Source organism: Notechis scutatus, chromosome 1 (genome assembly GCF_049901735.1).
Source record: "Notechis scutatus isolate UNSWTSFEM ecotype Mainland chromosome 1, rNotScu1.2, whole genome shotgun sequence".
Taxonomy (NCBI): Eukaryota; Metazoa; Chordata; class Lepidosauria; order Squamata; family Elapidae; genus Notechis; species Notechis scutatus.
Genome location: NC_142009.1, coordinates 312,678,442 through 312,697,082, shown reverse-complemented (window position 1 = coordinate 312,697,082; position 18,641 = coordinate 312,678,442). Strand labels below are relative to the sequence as shown.

Here is an 18,641-nt window from a genome sequence, read left to right as displayed (position 1 = left end):
TTTGATCATCAGATCCTGTATTTAGGGGTCAATCAAAGGAATAGCCCCCAGAGAGGGTGGATAAACACTGATCTGGAATATACGAACTTAATTCCATAGAAAAACCTAGGAAAACAATTGGGCGTGCACACAAAATCATGCAGAATAGCACAATATAGTGACCTAGGTCTTAGGTATAAAACCATTATAATATAAAGAAGGGAAAAGCACTTTGGTTGTTTTTATTTCATTCACCTTAACAGCTCTTGCATCCTCTGAAATTTTTCTTACCACAACCCAACTTTTTGTCTCAATAGCTTGACATGACTGAAACTTCTACTCACTGGAATTGAGAAGAATCATCGCCTTGACACAGAGATATTCTTTGTGCTGCAATTTCAGCTCTCGAAGCCTTGAAGTTGTTGCCAAGAGCATGTCAAAGATTTCCAAAATTCCTTCTACACATTTTCCCTCATCCCTATTTTGAAAATAGTCAGAGTATTACTTGTCATACAAAGCAGGCATTCCATCAAAATACTGCATTTTATTCCAACATGTAGTCACATTTTGCCTCTATTAAATGCTTCATATTTTATGTACACTGTGCATATTTTAAGCATTAAGTGTAAGTGTTCAACACAATCTTTGTTCATTTTATAAAAGATGAAATCATACCTTCATTACGATCTCACTCATGATCATATGCGTTTAACTTTCTTGCTTTCAACAGTTTCTCTTTCGGTCTTGCTGCTCTGATACTTAAAACCTCCTCCGAAAATAACTATATTTCATTCAACCTAACATCCCACACATATTTCTAGAATGACCAAAAATTCCAGACTTGTTTTGACTAGTGAAATAACAACGGTACACCCCCCGCCCCAGTTTCTTGCAATCTGAAAAAACAATAGTTAAAAAATGGTTTGCGGCTGTAAAAAATTGCCCAGCACTAGATTGCTACAAAGTACTGTCTATAACCTTTCCAGTTAACTCCAACTGAACACTTGTTCAGGAATTGGTGAAGCTTCTTTTAATATCATTGCAGGTAAACCCGCAGGAGGGGATGGGCGGGGTGAACTGAATGTTAACCATGATAGTTCATGCAGGAGAAAATATTTGGGCCTTCCTAAGTAGAGTAAAAGATTGTGTTTGCTTGTTAATCTTAAGTCTTAGCTTCCAAACATATGTGCAAGTCTAACAATACTTATTTCTCACCTGTCAAGCACAAGATCTGGTGCAAATATGAGCTTCCCTGGGTGATCAATGGATCTCCACATTAGACCCACCATTAATACTTCCAACCAACAGCTTTCCAAAAGCCTTACTTGATCATATAGACTCAGTTCTACAAAGCCTTTAAAAGAAGGGGGAAAGGAAAGAAGGCATATTTACATCATGAATATCCAAATACGTACACCTTCCCTGTCTCCAGAACAAAGTAAATTCTTAAAAATTCAAGGTTATCTTCTTGATTCACTTGAAATTAGAAAATCCATGACCTAAATTCTTAGAAGTTTGTCAACTGTTGATTCTGAGTGGTGGATCCTTCCTTCCTTCATCTACGATCCATACTGGGTGACAGACATATGGAGTTTGGCTTTATAAATGTGATTTATTATTAAATAAATACATTCTGGATGCTTATTGCAAAGGATTCTACAAGGTATGTTAAGATTTTGTAAAAACAATAACCTGAAGAACAAAACAGCAAGGCTAAACCAACCATAACTACAATCATCCTGTGCCCAAGGCCTAAAAGGACCACCAGGTCTTGTGTTGCTAACTTAACAAATGCAGTGATTCTCTTAACAACTGTGGCAAGAAAGGTCCTAAAATGGGGCAAAACTCACTGAACAAAGGTTTCCCTTAGCAACATACATTTTGGGCTCCGCTGTGGTCGTAACTCGAGGATTACCTGTATTTAGGAAATTTATGGATGGGGAACACCACAATCCTACATCCCTGATCTGTGCTATAGCCGTTCTTATATTCTTAAGACCAGGAGCCATACAAATTAGCTAGAAATGAATCAGCTGCGGTCTTCTATTCTAGCTGGCACTAAAAGTAAAGCCTTATGGAAAAATCAACCACTCTCTTCAGAAAGGTCATGGTAGAAATGAAAAAGTGTTGTTGTTATTTTTAAGAGAAAAGGAAGAGAAAGAGAAGAAGGAGGTTATAATAATTTATACATAAGAATATGCAATGAAACCCCACTGCTTTCTTTCATTAAAGAAAATGTGCTCTGGTAGGAAGTGATTCTTATTAAATGAGATGGTAGAAAGAAGATTTAAGCACCAAGAACACTACAGTGTTTATTTTATTTATCACTTCCTTTACTTATTTTATTGCTTTATTTACTACTTACTGGCTAGCTTGCTTCAGTTTATATATTGCTATATTTCTGAAGGCTCAAAGTGGCTTTTCTGCTTATATTTCAAAGGGATTTAATCTAATCTACAGCTTTTGGCTAATGAGATCACAATTATCCTTCTGATGTTCTACTTTTCAAATGTTACAGTGTGGTTCCCAATTAATAAAAAAATTAAGTACCAGAAGGAATATTACATGCATTTTAATATAACATATGTTTAGAAATATATTCTTAGAAAAATATATATTTGAAATCTACTTGCATAAAACTAAATTTAAAAAATCTGGGCTGCCCAGAGCCAGATATATAACATTTTAATAAATAAATATAAACAGCATTTGTATAATTAGATTTTTCCCCTTTTTAGCCTTTTTAGGTTTCTTATTATTAAACTAATTTGTGCTTTTTCTTGCAGATTTTTATCATGTTGTAAGTTAGTTCAAGATCTTCCAAAACCTTTGGGTGCTCAAAACCTCTCAAAACTTGCCACCAAATTATAAATGTTATTGAGATAAAATATTAAAACTCCTAAATGTGTGGACAACAACTCTACTCTTGTGTTGAATTTATTATTTTATTTTATTTTATTTAAATCCAACACCTTTACCTTGACACTCTATTCAAAGAGGAAATGCATTCTGTTTTTGTAAAAAGGTTATTCATCTCTATTTTGTAAGTGGAATATTGCGTGAACATTTATCCAGATTAAAAGGGTTTATGTTAATATCTGCAGTATCAATTTTTTAAGATGATCACACTTCTATTCTGCCTTCCAACTTTCTCACACCACAGATGTATCCTACAATATAATGGCAGTTTGATTTTACAGATTGAATTTAGCTAGTATTTTTCCTGAGAGTCAGATTAATAAGGAAAACAGACCACTCTGAATTGAAAGAAACAATATTGATGAAGACAAATGCTTGTTAAAAAAAGAGGTTTGTTGGCTTAGTCATGGCTGTGGTAGACTTATCAAAATCAGCAGAACTTCAGTTAGTCATGATTACATTATGCCGCATTTCTTTCAAAGTGCTATTCTAAATGTGAATATATTTGGATCCAAGTTAAAGGAGGGTTTTTTCAAGTGAGAAGAAAAAAATAACAACTGCATTTACTACAAAAATGGATTGAATTGGAGAGGCAGCAGAATTACACACATTCTACCTCCATCACTGTGAGTGACAAAATAAGCAGGGAAAGTAATCAAAAGTGAAAATGGATTCATTTCCCAGCTGAGTGCAAATGTCTAAAATTCTTCAATGATCATAGTACAATTACTATCATCAGGACTCCTATTCAAGTATATCAATACCTCCAAATTTCATGTAAGACTTTTAATGAAAAGCATTAGGCAACTGGTTACTGTATTGTTTTGTGCAAACTGTCCTTCATTTTTTAACTCCCCCCCCCCTTCCCCACTTATATATTTTGTTTTTCCAGCTGTAAAATCTGTTAAACTTTTAAACTTTTTTATTTAAAAAACATTCAGGAAAAATTTTAGGTACATTTTATTAACTGTGCTCAGATTATTGAAATCAAAATGTACATACGTAAATGTCACCAATATTAGGCATTATTGGAGTAATATCTGAAGCATTAGTGTCTTTATATCCTAATTGTAAAGTTGTGTGGCTGTGGTACCATGCTGAACTGATTATGGTTGAATGCTAGGAGAGTCTTCTGACTATAACAGTTTGACAATAGAACCAAAATACAGTTGGTTTAATTGTCTTCATATTTCAGTTCTTTAAATCATACGGTTGGCCTTTTGTTGACTCCTGCCCATTCTGTACTAGGATTGGAGTAGATTATACTGTAAATAACATCAAATATATGTAGAATACAATATAGGTAATCCTGCACTTATGACTACAACTGAGCCCAAAATTTCTGTTCTCAAGTGATACATTTGTCAAGTGAGCTTTGCCCCATTTTAAAACCTTTCTTGCCACATTTGTTAAGTGAATCATTGCAGTTGATAAATTAATACCTCAATTGTTAAGTGAAACTGGCTTCCCTGTTGACTTTCCTTGTCAGAAGATCGCAAAAGGTGATCACATGAGCTTGGGACACAGAGATGCTCATAAATATAAACTAGTTGCCAAGCACCTGAATTTTGATCACATGATCATGGAGATGCTGCAAAAGTTGTAACTATGAGAAGTCCTTTTTTTCAGTGCCGTTATAACTTATTCAAGAAGTGGATTGTTGTAATGGAGGTCTACTTGTGCGTGTAGAAACTGTATAGCCACCTGTCAGGATGCTTTAATGGAAATCTTTTTTTCTGAGAAGAAGGTTGGACCTGATGGCTTAAAAGCCCTTCTTAACTTTTTAGTTTATAATGCCACTGTTCTTTGGTAGAGCTTTTATTTATTCAGTCTGGACTACAACAGTTCTAGCTGTTGACTTCATTACTATATGTTGAATTAAACCTTGCTCACAACATACAATGAAAATGGTCCAACCCATATATAAATGGGAGCCATCTGCAGATTCAAGGTACACCCAGTATCTGCAAATTGAATGAGGATAAAGGAAGATGAGGATAAGGGATAAGAGAGGGAGTCAAACTATTCTCCAAAGCACCTGAGGGCAGGACAATAGAATAGAATAGAATTCTTTATTGGCCAAGTGTGGTTGGACACACAAGGAATTTGTCTTGATGCAAATACTCTCAGTATACTTAAAAGAAAAGATACATTTGTCAAGAATCATAAGGTACAACACTTAATAATAGTCATAGGTACAATAAGCAATCAAATCATACTAGGAAACAATCAATATAAATTGTAAGAATACAAGCGACAAAGTTACAGTCATACAGTCATACATACAAGAAGCAACGGGTGGAAACTAATCAAGGAGAGAAACAACTTAGAACTAAGAACAAATTTCCTAACAGGTAGAGCAATTAATCAGTGGAACAACTTGCATCCAGAAGTTGTGAATGCTCCAACACTGGAAGTTTTTATGAAGAGATTGGATAACAATTTGTCTGAAGTGGTGTAGGGTTTCCTGCCTAGGCAGGGGGTTGGACTAGAAGACCTCCAAGGTCCCTTCCAACTCTGTTATTCTATTCTATTTATAAGTCTTAAAGAAAAAAAATGACTTCCACTTAGGTAAATCCTGTCTTGTTAATAATTGCTGCTAAATAATAAACTATTCTTCATCTGTCAATACATTAAGGGCTTCAGATTTATGTATCCATATATGATGCCAGCAATATCTAACATGGAGTTTGTATGTATTCATACCCGAAGATCTCATAATTTAAAAATTGTGTCTAACTTGGGGGCTTTTTTGTTTCTTCCCTATCCCTTACTTCTAATGTTGTTACAACAAAAAGAAGTCAAACTATCTTATTTTTAAGTTATTATTTAACTACAGCTATGCTTCTCATAGAGCTGGGATTACTTCTACTTTAAAAATGTAAAAACCAAACCCCACCAAATTAGCTAACCAGGGCTTTTAAGCAAGCTAAAAGCAGCACCAGTCATAATGGACCAATTGAAAGTAATATTCTTTATAGAGGAAAATAAAACCTTAAACGCTGAATAAAGTATATGGTCAAAAATCAAGGAGGAAGAATCACACAGATACAAATGATAGAAAAAGCCACTTGTTATCTAGATAATTTCCTGAGTCACACTGGGAAGTCACAGCTGTCTAAAGATGGCAACTGAAAAATCCAAGTTTTTAATACAAATGAGTAAAAGCTTTTCCAAAACAGGAACCTGGGTTGTAAGTGAAATGCTAAAATTAAACATCAAACCTCAGAGGACCCCAAGTTGTCTTGGGGAACAAAAAGGACCAAATATATCACTGCGTCTTATTCAACAAAATCCAATTCAGTGGGAAGATTTTACATTTAGCCAAGAAGAACCAAATGCGCAGGTGTAGAATAGTTGGTACCTGGCTCAAGAGCAGTAACTGTGAGAGGGATTTAGGAATCCTAGTGGACAGGCACTTACATAGGCTGCAGCTGCCAAAACAACCAATGCAGACATAGGCTGCATCAACAGAGGAATTTAAAGCACTTGGAGCATAAATAGTATTTCTCAGGTCTACTTGTCCAAAGATACAGCCAGGAAAAGTGAGGAAAATACTTGAAATGAAAGATTAGATCAGATTATTGACTAGTCCACATATCTTAAAGTTGCTAAGATTGAGAAATACTGCTTTAGAAAACAGAATCAGAAGGATCTTGACAAACTGATACTTTGGGCAAAGTCTAGCAAAATTAAATTTCCACAATGATAAATGCAAAAATCCTCTATTTGCATTGGGAAAAATCAGAGGTATGAATATGAAAGGATACAATACAAAAAGTATATGGGTGGCTCATAAGCTGAATATTACCCACAATGTGGTGCAGTTGCAAAAAACAAACAAACAGCAAATGCAGTTCTATACTGTATCAGCACAAATATAATGTTGAATAAAAGTCGTTGTTCCTCACTATTCTGCTTTAATTAGGCTGCACCTAGAATATTGCATTCAATTCTGGGCACTGCATTTTAGGAAAGGGAGTGGCAAGCACATCATTCCCAGAAGAGAGCAACAAATGATAAGGATGCTAGAAAGAAAAGCCTCAGAATGTTTGGAAGTGTTGAGTATGGTTATCCTGGGGCAGAGATTGCCAGGAGACATGATAGTTTCTTCAAATATTTGAAGGGTTTCATATAGAATAGAGTTCCCCAACTTTTCTGGCTTTGTGGACTGGCAGAGGGGAGGGGATGAGTCCACGTGAGTGGCAGGCATACACATGTACACCTCCATTTGCACGAACAGTGGGCACACAGGCCTGCCACTCATGCAAATGGACTTCATGCACAGGTGAAATTTATTTGCTCACTGGCCAAGCAGTGACCACACATGTGGCGATGCACACATGCTCTCTCACCACTTCCACGGCCCGTTCCAAATGGCTCAAGGCCCGATTGTGGGTCCCAGCCTGGGGATTGGGGATCCCGATATAGAACATGGTCCAGAATTTTTCAGAGTTGGTCCAGAAGATAGGGAAAGGCAAGAAATAGTGGGTTTAAATTACAAGACAATAAATTTGGTTGAACTTGAGAGAAAAAGGCTGAACAAAAAAAAGCTCAAACATTGAAATTGGTCAGTCACCTTTGCTGGGGATGTTTAAATATGCTGGATGCAGAGGTGATATTCAGCAGGTTCTGACCAGTTCTGGAAAACCAGTAGTGGAAATTTTGAGTAGTTCAGAGAACCGGCAAATACCACCTCTGACTGGCCCTGCCCCCATCTATTCTCTGCCTCCCGAGTCCCAGCTGATCGGCTGCGTCTTCTTTTGTTGCCCTGCACAGGAGAATGGAGCTGGAAAGCAGGTTAGTGGGATAGGGAGGGAATGGAGTAACCTTCCCCAGGAGTAGGGAGGGAGTGGAGATTTTACAGTATCCTTCCCCTGCCATGCCCACCAAGCCATGCCCACCAAGCCATGCCCACAGAACTGATAGTAAAAAAATTTGAATCCCACCACTGGCTGGATGGTTTTGTCAGGGATGTTGCAGTAGCTTATGCCTATACTGGGCTGGGGATTAAACTACCATGATCCTGTAAAACCTTATATTCTGTGTTTCACCTTTTGCTCCAATCAATGGCCTTACCGAGGTTGTATTACCAAACAATAATGCAATCCTCGATATATTTTTCTCGTTGTAGGCCCTAAGTTTTGTTTAAAAAATATTTATACTTTTTATACATACTTACATTTCAAATGTCATTTAGCACAAGCTCCACTCTAAAACACAGGAGTTTTCAAATTCCTTACCAGGGATTTTTTTCGCCCAGCCAATCATATGGACCAATTCTTTGTCTGCAAGTTTCGTCAAGGACATCATCATGGAAGCTTCTGTAAATGGCCTGTTGGGGTGACTCACCAACACATTTGGTGGTTCAGCTTCAAGTAATATGGAAACAAACTGTTCTGGGCTTATTTCATTGCCCAAGGCTTCTTTTGCTTGGATGATGCTTTCATTATTCTTTTTCCCTTTGCCTACACAATTCACCAAATCTTCTGGATTGCGATGACGGCGAACAATACGATACCCACAACGCTCTCTTCTTGAACCTGAAATTTTGAAAAATGGACCTAATTTAATATTCCAGTAACTCAACCACTAGATTAATTATACATGTGTACTTAAATGGTATAAGAAGAGTTGGTTGCTAATGTTCCAAAAGTGTACCAAATCCATGTAGGAAAATTCCGGTGAGCAATTTCCAGCTTACTTTGCACACATCCAATCCCTATACCCAGATCAGAGAAAGGATTTGTGATATACAGTTCAACTAGCAAAACTATAGCAAACATTAACTTTTTTTACAGTTGTAATGTTCTTATTGTTTATGTTATTTTATCATTTTAGAATTGTAAGCTGTCCAGAGTCATTTGGTTGAGTTGGGCAGCTATAGAAATTGAATGACTGAATAAACAAACAAACAACAAACAAATAAATAAATAAATAAATGGAAATTGAAATGGGAAATAAAACACTAAGTGATCCTCTATTCTGCACCATGAAGTAAACAAGTTAGTGATGGGTTTGATGTATCCATCAATCTAAACAAAGCAACATTTTTACATCAAATGTTTTTTTAAAAAAATCAGCCTCCAAGGACTTTTAGCAGTGTGGTAATCAAAAATAAAAACAGTAAAAAATAAAATAGGTGTTAATCTTATTGGAGTCTTGTGTTGCTTCTGGTTTGGGAGGACTTTGGAAGCTATTGAAAGAGGACTTGGGGGCCAAATCTGGCTCACAGAAGTTTCTTACTATAGACCTTGATACTCTGGTATGATACATTTATTATCAGTAAAGAGCTCTGGCAACAAGAGAGGAGCTGATTGGAAATCAGAATCTCAGGTAGATGGTAGGAAGCCAAGCAATTAGTTTGGCTCTAAATCAATTTTATTTTCTGAATTCTGGATAAACATAACATCCACATAAAGAGTCTGCATGATGCAGAAAGATGCTGTGAATTTACTAGAATGAAGGCACAATGTAAGTCTAGTTCAGCATAATGAAATCTTGATTTAGTTCTGAGAACAACGGCTCAATTTCTCAGTTCCATGTCATTCTTCCATAATCAGTATGCCCTAGTGTAGCAGATCCCACAACAGGATCATCCTATACATAGACTCCATCCCCTCCCCAGCAGATGATCAACAACTGCATTATTAAAACTTCTATTATCTAATTTTCTCTTTTTTCTTGATCCTGAAACTTGTTAACTAGATATACAATTCTATTATCCGTCTCTGTGGGTCTCCCTCCCTCCCTCCCCCCCTCTCTCTCTCACACACACACCAGGGGCGGGATTCAACCGGTGTTACTACGGGTTCGGTGATTATGCTTTGCACCAGATTTTTTACTGCTTTTCCAACCTCAGCTGTGCCGTGCAAAGCAGCTGAGGTTGAAAAAGCAGGAAATAAAGGACAAGTAAAAGCCTGGGCAGGCAGGTGGGCCAAACAGCAGCAGACACAGAGCACAGGTTTGGTGTCTGCTGCTCTTCAGAGCTACCAGTTCTATAGAGCTGGGCAGAACCAGTAGCATTCCACCCCTGACATACACATTCTGAAACTGGATCTGATTCTTCAAATACTTGCTTGTATGTTTCTACTGCCATTTATATGTTCAATCCAAAAAATTGCCAACTGCCAAAGTTTCCATGGCTTAATCAAGCTAAATTTATAGATACCACCACAGTTTCTTGGCATTTAAAGTTATCCATAAATACAATAGAAATTGAATCAGCTCAGACATAGTTTATCAACCTTTCTAAGAACAGTGACTCACTTTGCAAAATACTGTATGGTATAGCCAGAAAACTAGCTGCTGATCTGACTATGGACAGCAAACAAATATTTCCTGGCATCCACATGGAGCTCAGCAGGAGTTTCCATCCAAGACATTTACTCTGATTCAAACAGCAGCTAGCCATAGACCATTCCTCATATCTTCCCAGCCTTGCTTGGAACTGCATCAGTGAGGCAGCTCTCTGTGAAGCCTAGGGAGATTTGGTGGGTGGGTGGGGGTGTTAAATGGAAGCTGAAGGGGAATTTCAAACACAATAGCCCTACATTTTTAAGATTCTCAGACAGGGACATGATTGCTGCTGTGCACACTGGAAAAGAGAGGAAGGGCAGGTTTCAAGGCAGAGAAATATGAGAAGATCCATGGCCTTTGCTTCTATCCATCACTTTCCTGTGGTCCACCATCTTCTGGCCTACAACTACCTACTCACAGCACTTGGGATTGTTACTAAAAGTAAGTTTAAATACCCCTCCTGCCAACTGTTTTTCTTCTGCAAGTTGAGAAGCATGTTCTACTACTCTCTTTAAAAGACAAAAAGAGTGAGGAAAATATAAAATGCAGATACTGAGGCAGAATAATAATTGTGTTGCTGATTTACTCCTGAGACAAGCATTGAAGGAAAGAAAGTTACTCCTACTACAAAGTTCTGTGGCTGAAATTTAGTAGCGGCTCCTTAATTGCTGAGAACAATTAACCAATGCAATGGCTTGAGTTCAGTAGGTGTGGGTGCTTCATCACTGAAGACTTTTAAGAAGGTTTTCTTTTCCATGGGGCCAAATAACAAATGTGTCATCGACAATGACAAATGTGTCATTAACCATAGTTTGGGTTTGTGGGTGGCATTGGCTAGGGCTCTGGATTCGAATTATTTGGCCCCATGGAAAAGAAAACCTAAACAATTTCTTAACACACCTAAACAGCACATACCCCAAAATCAAGTTCACCATGGAAACGGAAACAAACAAACAACTACCATTCCTAGATGTACTAATCTAAAAAAAAACAGATGGCACACTAGGATACACCATATACCAGAAGAAAACACACACCAACTGCTACCTCAACGCCCAATCCCACCACCACCCAGCACAGATAAACTCTATGGCCAAAACACTAATCGCCAGAACCAAACACCTGGCAGACAAGACACACATAAAGACTGAACTATGCACCCTGACTAAAGTACTGAGACATAATGGAGACCTAGAAGATGAACAGACCTATGGAACAGCTGTCCTGCCCTACATAAGAGTACTACAGATAAGATACTACACAGGCATCACATCAAGACTGCCTTCAAAACAGACAGAAAAATAGCAGCCATCCTAAGAAACCCCAAAGATAAAATTGACCTGGAAAACCAAGGCATATATGAAGTCCCCTGTGCATCATGCCCTGCCACATACATTGGACAGACCAATAGAAGAATAAGTACCCGCCTGGATGAACAAAAAATGCAGTAAAAAAGCTGGAACACACTTCCTCACTTGTCCAACACATGAAAGCCACAGGTCATAGCACCAAAACCCTAGCCACTATAGAAAACCCCAGCTACAAAATTATCAGAGAAGACATAGAGATTGAAAAAAGACCTGAAAGCATGAATAGAAGAGATGACTCCACCAGACTGTCAATTATTTGGAAGCCTGCACTCACAAACAAAAAAAATCTCCACACCACAAGCCAGGCAAACACCTGGGCACAAACAGACTCCCCCCGCCGATACCTCCAGCTCAAACACACCCCAACCAGGCACCCAGATGAAACCTAGCTTCCTAATAAATGATAGCCATCCATTTACTCGGAGCCAAGCCGCACTAAAAGCCTCCAATACAGGAAACACAATGTTGCCAGCCAATCAAGACAAAAAAAAGCTACAAAACAGACAGAAGATAGTAGAAACACCAATCAAGCAGAACACAGCAAACTCCAAGACCAATAAACACAGACCAAGACTCCCAACTAATCAGGATGAAGAAAAATCCATTCTGGCACAGCAGTAGGCTAGCACCAAATTTAAAACAGAAATGGCTGTGAAAGTCTGATTCACAGACGAACACAGTACAGAAGCCTGATGATGACAGATGAGATTCTGCCGAAATGTTGCTACAACTTTAAAAGCACAACTATAATGACGTGGGAATATACGCAGGTCTTGGCGTGTTCAGGTCTTTTCCCATGTAAGATCTTGGCGACGTTTCAACGAGGTCCCACTTGCCATCTTCAGACTGGTGCTTTCGGCTTCATGCTTGTGCAAGCAAAGCGTGATCGGAGCTGCCGTCTCTATAAATACTGGTGGGGAGGTTGGCTGTGTTGTCATTTCTTGATTGGTTGATGGAGTTGATGTTTGCAGATTGGCTGGCTTTTTTGTAAGAACATGTGTGGCTGAGGTATTGGCTGTGTGTCTATCAGCCTCCTGTGTTGCAACAACCTGGGTAATGGGCTGTGAGATGACTTTCTGAGTTCTATTGTTGTGACATCCTGGGTCTTGTGCTGTAATCTCCTGGGTTGTTGGCTGTGTTGCAACATCCTGAGGTTTTGTGGTGTAACCTCCTGAGTTTTGTGATGTGATATCCTGAGTGGATGGCTGTGATGTGATGTTCTGGGTTTTGGTTTGGCTCCGAGTTTGAGGCCTGGCTATGTGTTCATGACGTGTGTCAGTTTGCTTGGTTTGGGGGTCGGGGTGTGTGGCAGCTGGTGATGCAGTGGTCTGGTTTCTGGATGGTGGTTGCCTTTCATCTATGGGGTGGGTTTGGGTTTGAGCCTGGTGAGGGAGATTGGTGGTGGCATCCTGTGTTGTTTTGGGTTCGATGTTGGTTTACTTATATACTTACAGCCACCCGCTCAGGATATCACATCAGAAAACTCAGGAAATTACACCACAAGAACTCAAGAAGTTGCAACACAGCAAATGACCCAGGATATCACAGCACAAGACCAAGGATACCACAGCAATAAGTCTCACAAGGTCATCACACAACCCATTACCCAAGCCATTACTACACAGGAGGCTAATGGAAAAGAGATCAAAACACAAACGACTCAGGAGATTACAACGCAGGACCCAGGATACCACAACAAAAGAACTCGCAAGCCCATCACACAACCCATTACCCAAGCCGTTAAAACACGAGAGGCTAATGGAAAAAAGATCACTACAAAACAAACGACCCAGGAGATTACAGCACAAGATCCAGGATATCTCCACAACAAAACTCACAAGGCCATCACACAGCTCATTATACCAACATCAACTCCATCAACCAATCAAGAGGCAGCAGCGCAGCCAACCAGCCCAGCACACCACCCCCCACCAGCAGTATTTATAGAGAGACGGCAGCTCCGATCACAAACTGCTTGCACTGGCATGAAGTCGAAGGCACCAGCCTGAGGATGGTGAGTGGGACCTCGCCGAAACGTTGCCAAGATACTCTTAATCTTACACGGGAAAAGACCCAAACACACCTAGACCTATATACCTGTACCCATGAAAATCTACATACATACATACATACATACATACATACATATATACATATACATATACATATACATATACATATACATATACATATACATATACATATACATATACATATACATATACATATACATATACATATACATATACATATATATATATATATATATATATATATATATATATATATATATATATATATATATGGTATTCGGCTTAGTTCGGGTATTTTCCCACGTCATTGTAGTTGTTCTTTTAAAGTTGTATTTTCTGAAGCCTGATGATGGCAGATGAGATTCTGCTGAAACGTTGCTACAACTTTAAAAGCACCACTACTATGACGTGGGAAAATACCCTAACAAAGCTGAAGGCCATACATGTAAGTACCAGCGAAAACTTAAGAAAACATATATATATATATATATATATATATATACATACACACACACACACATACATACACATACACACACACACACACACACACACACACACATATAGTCTGTAGTACACAGACTACACAGTACTACACAGACATCACATCAAGACTGCCTTCAAAACAGACAGAAAAATAGCAGCCATCCTTAGCAACCCCAAAGATAAAATTGACCTGGAAAACCAAGGCATATCGAAGTCCCCTGTGCATCATGCCCAACCACATACATTGGACAGACCAATAGAAGAATAAGTACCCGCCTGGATGAACACAAAAATGCAGTCAAAAAGCTGGAGCACACTTCCTCACTAGTCCAACACATGGAAGCCACAGGTCATAGCATCAACTTCAGTGGCACCAAAACCCTAGCCACTATAGAAAACCCTAGCCACAGAATCATCAGAGAAGCCATAGAGATTGAAAAAAGACCAGAAAGCATGAATAGAAGAGATGATTCCACCAGGCTGTCAATCATTTGGAAGCCTGCAATCACAAACAAAAAAATCTCCACACCACAAGCCAGGCAAACACCTGGGCACAAACAGATCCCCCCTGATACCTCCAGCTCAAACACATCCCAACCAGGCACCCAGATGAAACCCAGCTTCCTAACTAATGATAGCCGTCCATTTTTAAAACCTATGCACTAAAGGCCTTCAATAAAGTAACACAATGCTGCCAGCCAATCAAGATACAAAAAGAGCCAAAAAACAGACAGAAGATATTAGAGACACCAATCAAGCAGAACACAGCAAACTCCAAGACCAATAAACACAGACCAAGACTCCCAACCAATCAGGATGAAGAAAAAACCATTCTGGCACAGCAATAGGTTGCCCCAAATTTAAATCTGAAACCACTGTAAAAGTCTGACTCACAGACGGACACAATACAGAAGCCTGATGATGGCAGATGAGATTCTGCTGAAACGTTGCTACAACTTTAAAAGAACAACTACAATGACGTGGGAAAATACCCGAAAGTACCATGAAAACTTAAGAAAACAAAGATATATATATATATATATATATATATATATATATATATATATATATATATATATATATATATATATATATATATATATATATATATATATATATGTTTTCTTAAGTTTTAGCGAAATACTATGTATGGTGTTCGGCTTGGTTAGTATTTTCCACGTCATTGTAGTTCTTTTAAAGTTGTAGCAACGTTTCAGCAGAATCTCATCTGCCATCATCAGGCTTCTGTATTGTGTCCGTCTGTGAGTCAGACTTTTACAGTAGTTTCAGATTTGAATTTGGGGCAGCCTATTGCTGTGCCAGAATGGTTTCTTCATCCTGATTGGTTGGGAGTCTTGGTCTGTGTTTAATGTCTGGAGTTGCTGTGTTCTGCTTGATTGGTGTCTCTAATATCTTCTGTCTGTTTTCTGATCTTGATGGCATAACAAGCATGTGTTGCTTATATGGAAGCCTTTAGTCAGGCACCGGAGTAAATGGGCTATCATTGAGTTGGAAGCTGGAGTCCATCTGGGCTGCCTGGGATGGTGTGTTGTGAGCTGGAGGTATCAGGGTGTTTGTGCCAGGTGTGCTAATGGTGTGAAGATTTTTGTTTGGCTGTGCAGCTTCAATGATTGACAGCCTGAGAATCAGTCTCTTCTGTTCATGCTTTGTCATCTTTCAATCTTCCTCACTAGTTTGAAAAAGACCAGAAAGCATGAACAGAAGAGATGATTCCACCGGGCTGTCAATCATTTGGAAGCCTGCACTCACAAACAAAAAAATCTCCACACCACAAGCCAGGCAAACACCTGGGCACAAACAGACCCCCTGATACCTCCAGCTCAAACACACCCCAACCAGGCACCCAGATGAAACCCAGCTTCCTAACTAAATGATAGCCATCCATTTACCCGAAGCCAAGCTGCACTAAAAGGCCTCCAATACAGGAAACACAATGTTGCCAGCCAATCAAGATACAAAAAAAGCTAAAAAACAGACAGAAGATATTAGAGACACCAATCAAGCAGAACACAGCAAACTCCAAGACCAATAAACACAGACCAAGACTCCCAACTAATCAGGATGAAGAAAAAACCATTCTGGCACAGCAATAGGCTAGCACCAAATTCAAATCAGAAATGGCTGTGAAAGTCTGACTCACAGACGGACACAGTACAGAAGCCTGATGATGACAGATGAGATTCTGCTGAAATGTTGCTACAACTTTAAAAGAAACTATAATGACGTGGGAAAATACCGCAGGTCTTGGCGTGTTCAGGTCTTTTCCCATGTAAGATCTTGGCGAACGAGGTCCCACTTGCCATCTTCAGACTGGTGCTTTATTCATGCTTGTGCAAGCAAAGCGTGATCGGAGCTGCCGTCTCTATAAATACTGGTGGGGAGGTTGGCTGTGTTGTCATTTCTTGATTGGTTGATGGAGTTGATGTTTGCAGATTGGCTGGCTTTTTGTAAGAACATGTGTGGCTGAGGTATTGGCTGTGTGTCTATCAGCCTCCTGTGTTGCAACAACCTGGGTAATGGGCTTGAGATGACTTTCTGAGTTCTATTGTTGTGACATCCTGGGTCTTGTGCTGTAATCTCCTGGGTTGTTGGCTGTGTTGCAACATCCTGAGGTTTTGTGGTGTAACCTCCTGAGTTTTGTGATGTGATATCCTGAGTGGATGGCTGTGATGTGATGTTCTGGGTTTTGGTTTGGCTCGAGTTTGAGGCCTGGCTATGTGTTCATGACGTGTGTCAGTTTGCTTGGTTTGGGGTCGGGGTGTGTGGCAGCTGGTGATGCAGTGGTCTGGTTTCTGGATGGTGGTTGCCTTTCATCTATGGGGTGGGTTTGGGTTTGAGCCTGGTGAGGAGATTGGTGGTGGCATCCTGTGTTGTTTTGGGTTCGATGTTGGTTTACTTATATACTTACAGCCACCCGCTCAGGATATCACATCAGAAAACTCAGGAAATTACACCACAAGAACTCAAGAAGTTGCAACACAGCAAATGACCCAGGATATCACAGCACAAGACCAAGGATACCACAGCAATAAGTCTCACAAGGTCATCACACAACCCATTACCCAAGCCATTACTACACAGGAGGCTAATGGAAAAGAGATCAAAACACAAACGACTCAGGAGATTACAACGCAGGACCCAGGATACCACAACAAAAGAACTCTTAAGCCCATCACACAACCCATTACCCAAGCCATTAAAACACGAGAGGCTAATGGAAAAAGATCACTACAAAACAAACGACCCAGGAGATTACAGCACAAGATCCAGGATATCTCCACAACAAAACTCACAAGGCCATCACACAGCTCATTATACCAACATCAACTCCATCAACCAATCAAGAGGCAGCAGCGCAGCCAACCAGCCCAGCACACCAGCCCCCACCAGCAGTATTTATAGAGACGGCAGCTCCGATCACAAACTGCTTGCACTGGCATGAAGTCGAAGGCACCAGCCTGAGGATGGTGAGTGGGACCTCGCCGAAACGTTGCCAAGATACTCTTAATCTTACACGGAAAAGACCCAAACACACCTAGACCTATATACCTGTACCCATGAAAATCTACATACATACATACATACATACATACATACATACATACATACATACATATATATATATATATATATATATATATATATATATATATATATATATGGTATTCGGCTTGGTTCGGTATTTTCCCACGTCATTGTAGTTGTTCTTTTAAAGTTGTAGCAACGTTTCAGCAGAATCTCATCTGCCATCATCAGGCTTCTGTATTGTGTCTGTCTGTGGGTCAGACTTTTACAGTGGTTTCAGATTTAAATTTGGGGCAGCCTATTGCTGTGCCAGAATGGTTTTTCTTCATCCTGATTGGTTGGGAGTCTTGGTCTGTGTTTATTGGTCTCGGAGTTTGCTGTGTTCTGCTTGATGGGTGTTTCTGATATCTTCTGTCTGTTTTTTGGCTCTTTTTGTATCTTGATTGGCTGGCAGCATTGTGTTACTTTAATGGAGGTCTTTAGTGCAGCTTGGCTTCGGGTAAATGGACTGGCTATCATTAGTTAGGAAGCTGGGTTTCATCTGGGTGCCTGGTTGGGGTGTGTTTGAGCTGGAGGTATCAGGGGGATCTGTTTGTGCCCAGGTGTTTGCCTGGCTTGTGGTGTGGAGATTTTTTTGTTTGTGAGTGCAGGCTTCCAAATGATTGACAGCCTGGTGGAATCATCTCTTCTGTTCATGCTTTCTGGTCTTTTTCAATCTCTATGGCTTCTCTGATGACTCTGTGGCTAGGGTTTTCCATAGTGGCCAGGGTTTTGGTGCCATTGAAGTTGATGCTATGACCTGTAGCTTCCATGTGTTGGACTAGTGAGGAAGTGTGTTCCAGCTTTTTGACTGCATTTTTGTGTTCATCCAGGCGGGTACTTATTCTTCTATTGGTCTGTCCAATGTATGTGGCCGGGCATGATGCACAGGGGACTTCGTATACGCTCTGGCACAGCAATAGGCTGCCCCAAATTTAAATCTGAAACCACTGTAAAGTCTGACCCACAG

At 39.6% G+C, this 18,641-nt stretch overlaps 1 protein-coding gene across 2 annotated transcripts in view; it reads right to left on the bottom strand.

Moving 5' to 3' along the window:
- ESR2 (estrogen receptor 2) overlaps window positions 1-18,641 on the bottom strand; it is an 87,270-nt gene that overhangs the window by 18,104 nt on the left and 50,525 nt on the right. For both annotated transcript variants that reach the window (XM_026670147.2, XM_087952291.1), the window contains 3 exons: window positions 8,142-8,441; window positions 1,195-1,333; window positions 324-457 (listed from right to left, as the gene is read on the bottom strand). In XM_026670147.2, coding sequence (XP_026525932.1) covers window positions 324-457; window positions 1,195-1,333; window positions 8,142-8,441 — 573 coding nt within the window. The remainder of the gene's footprint in view (window positions 1-323; window positions 458-1,194; window positions 1,334-8,141; window positions 8,442-18,641) is intronic.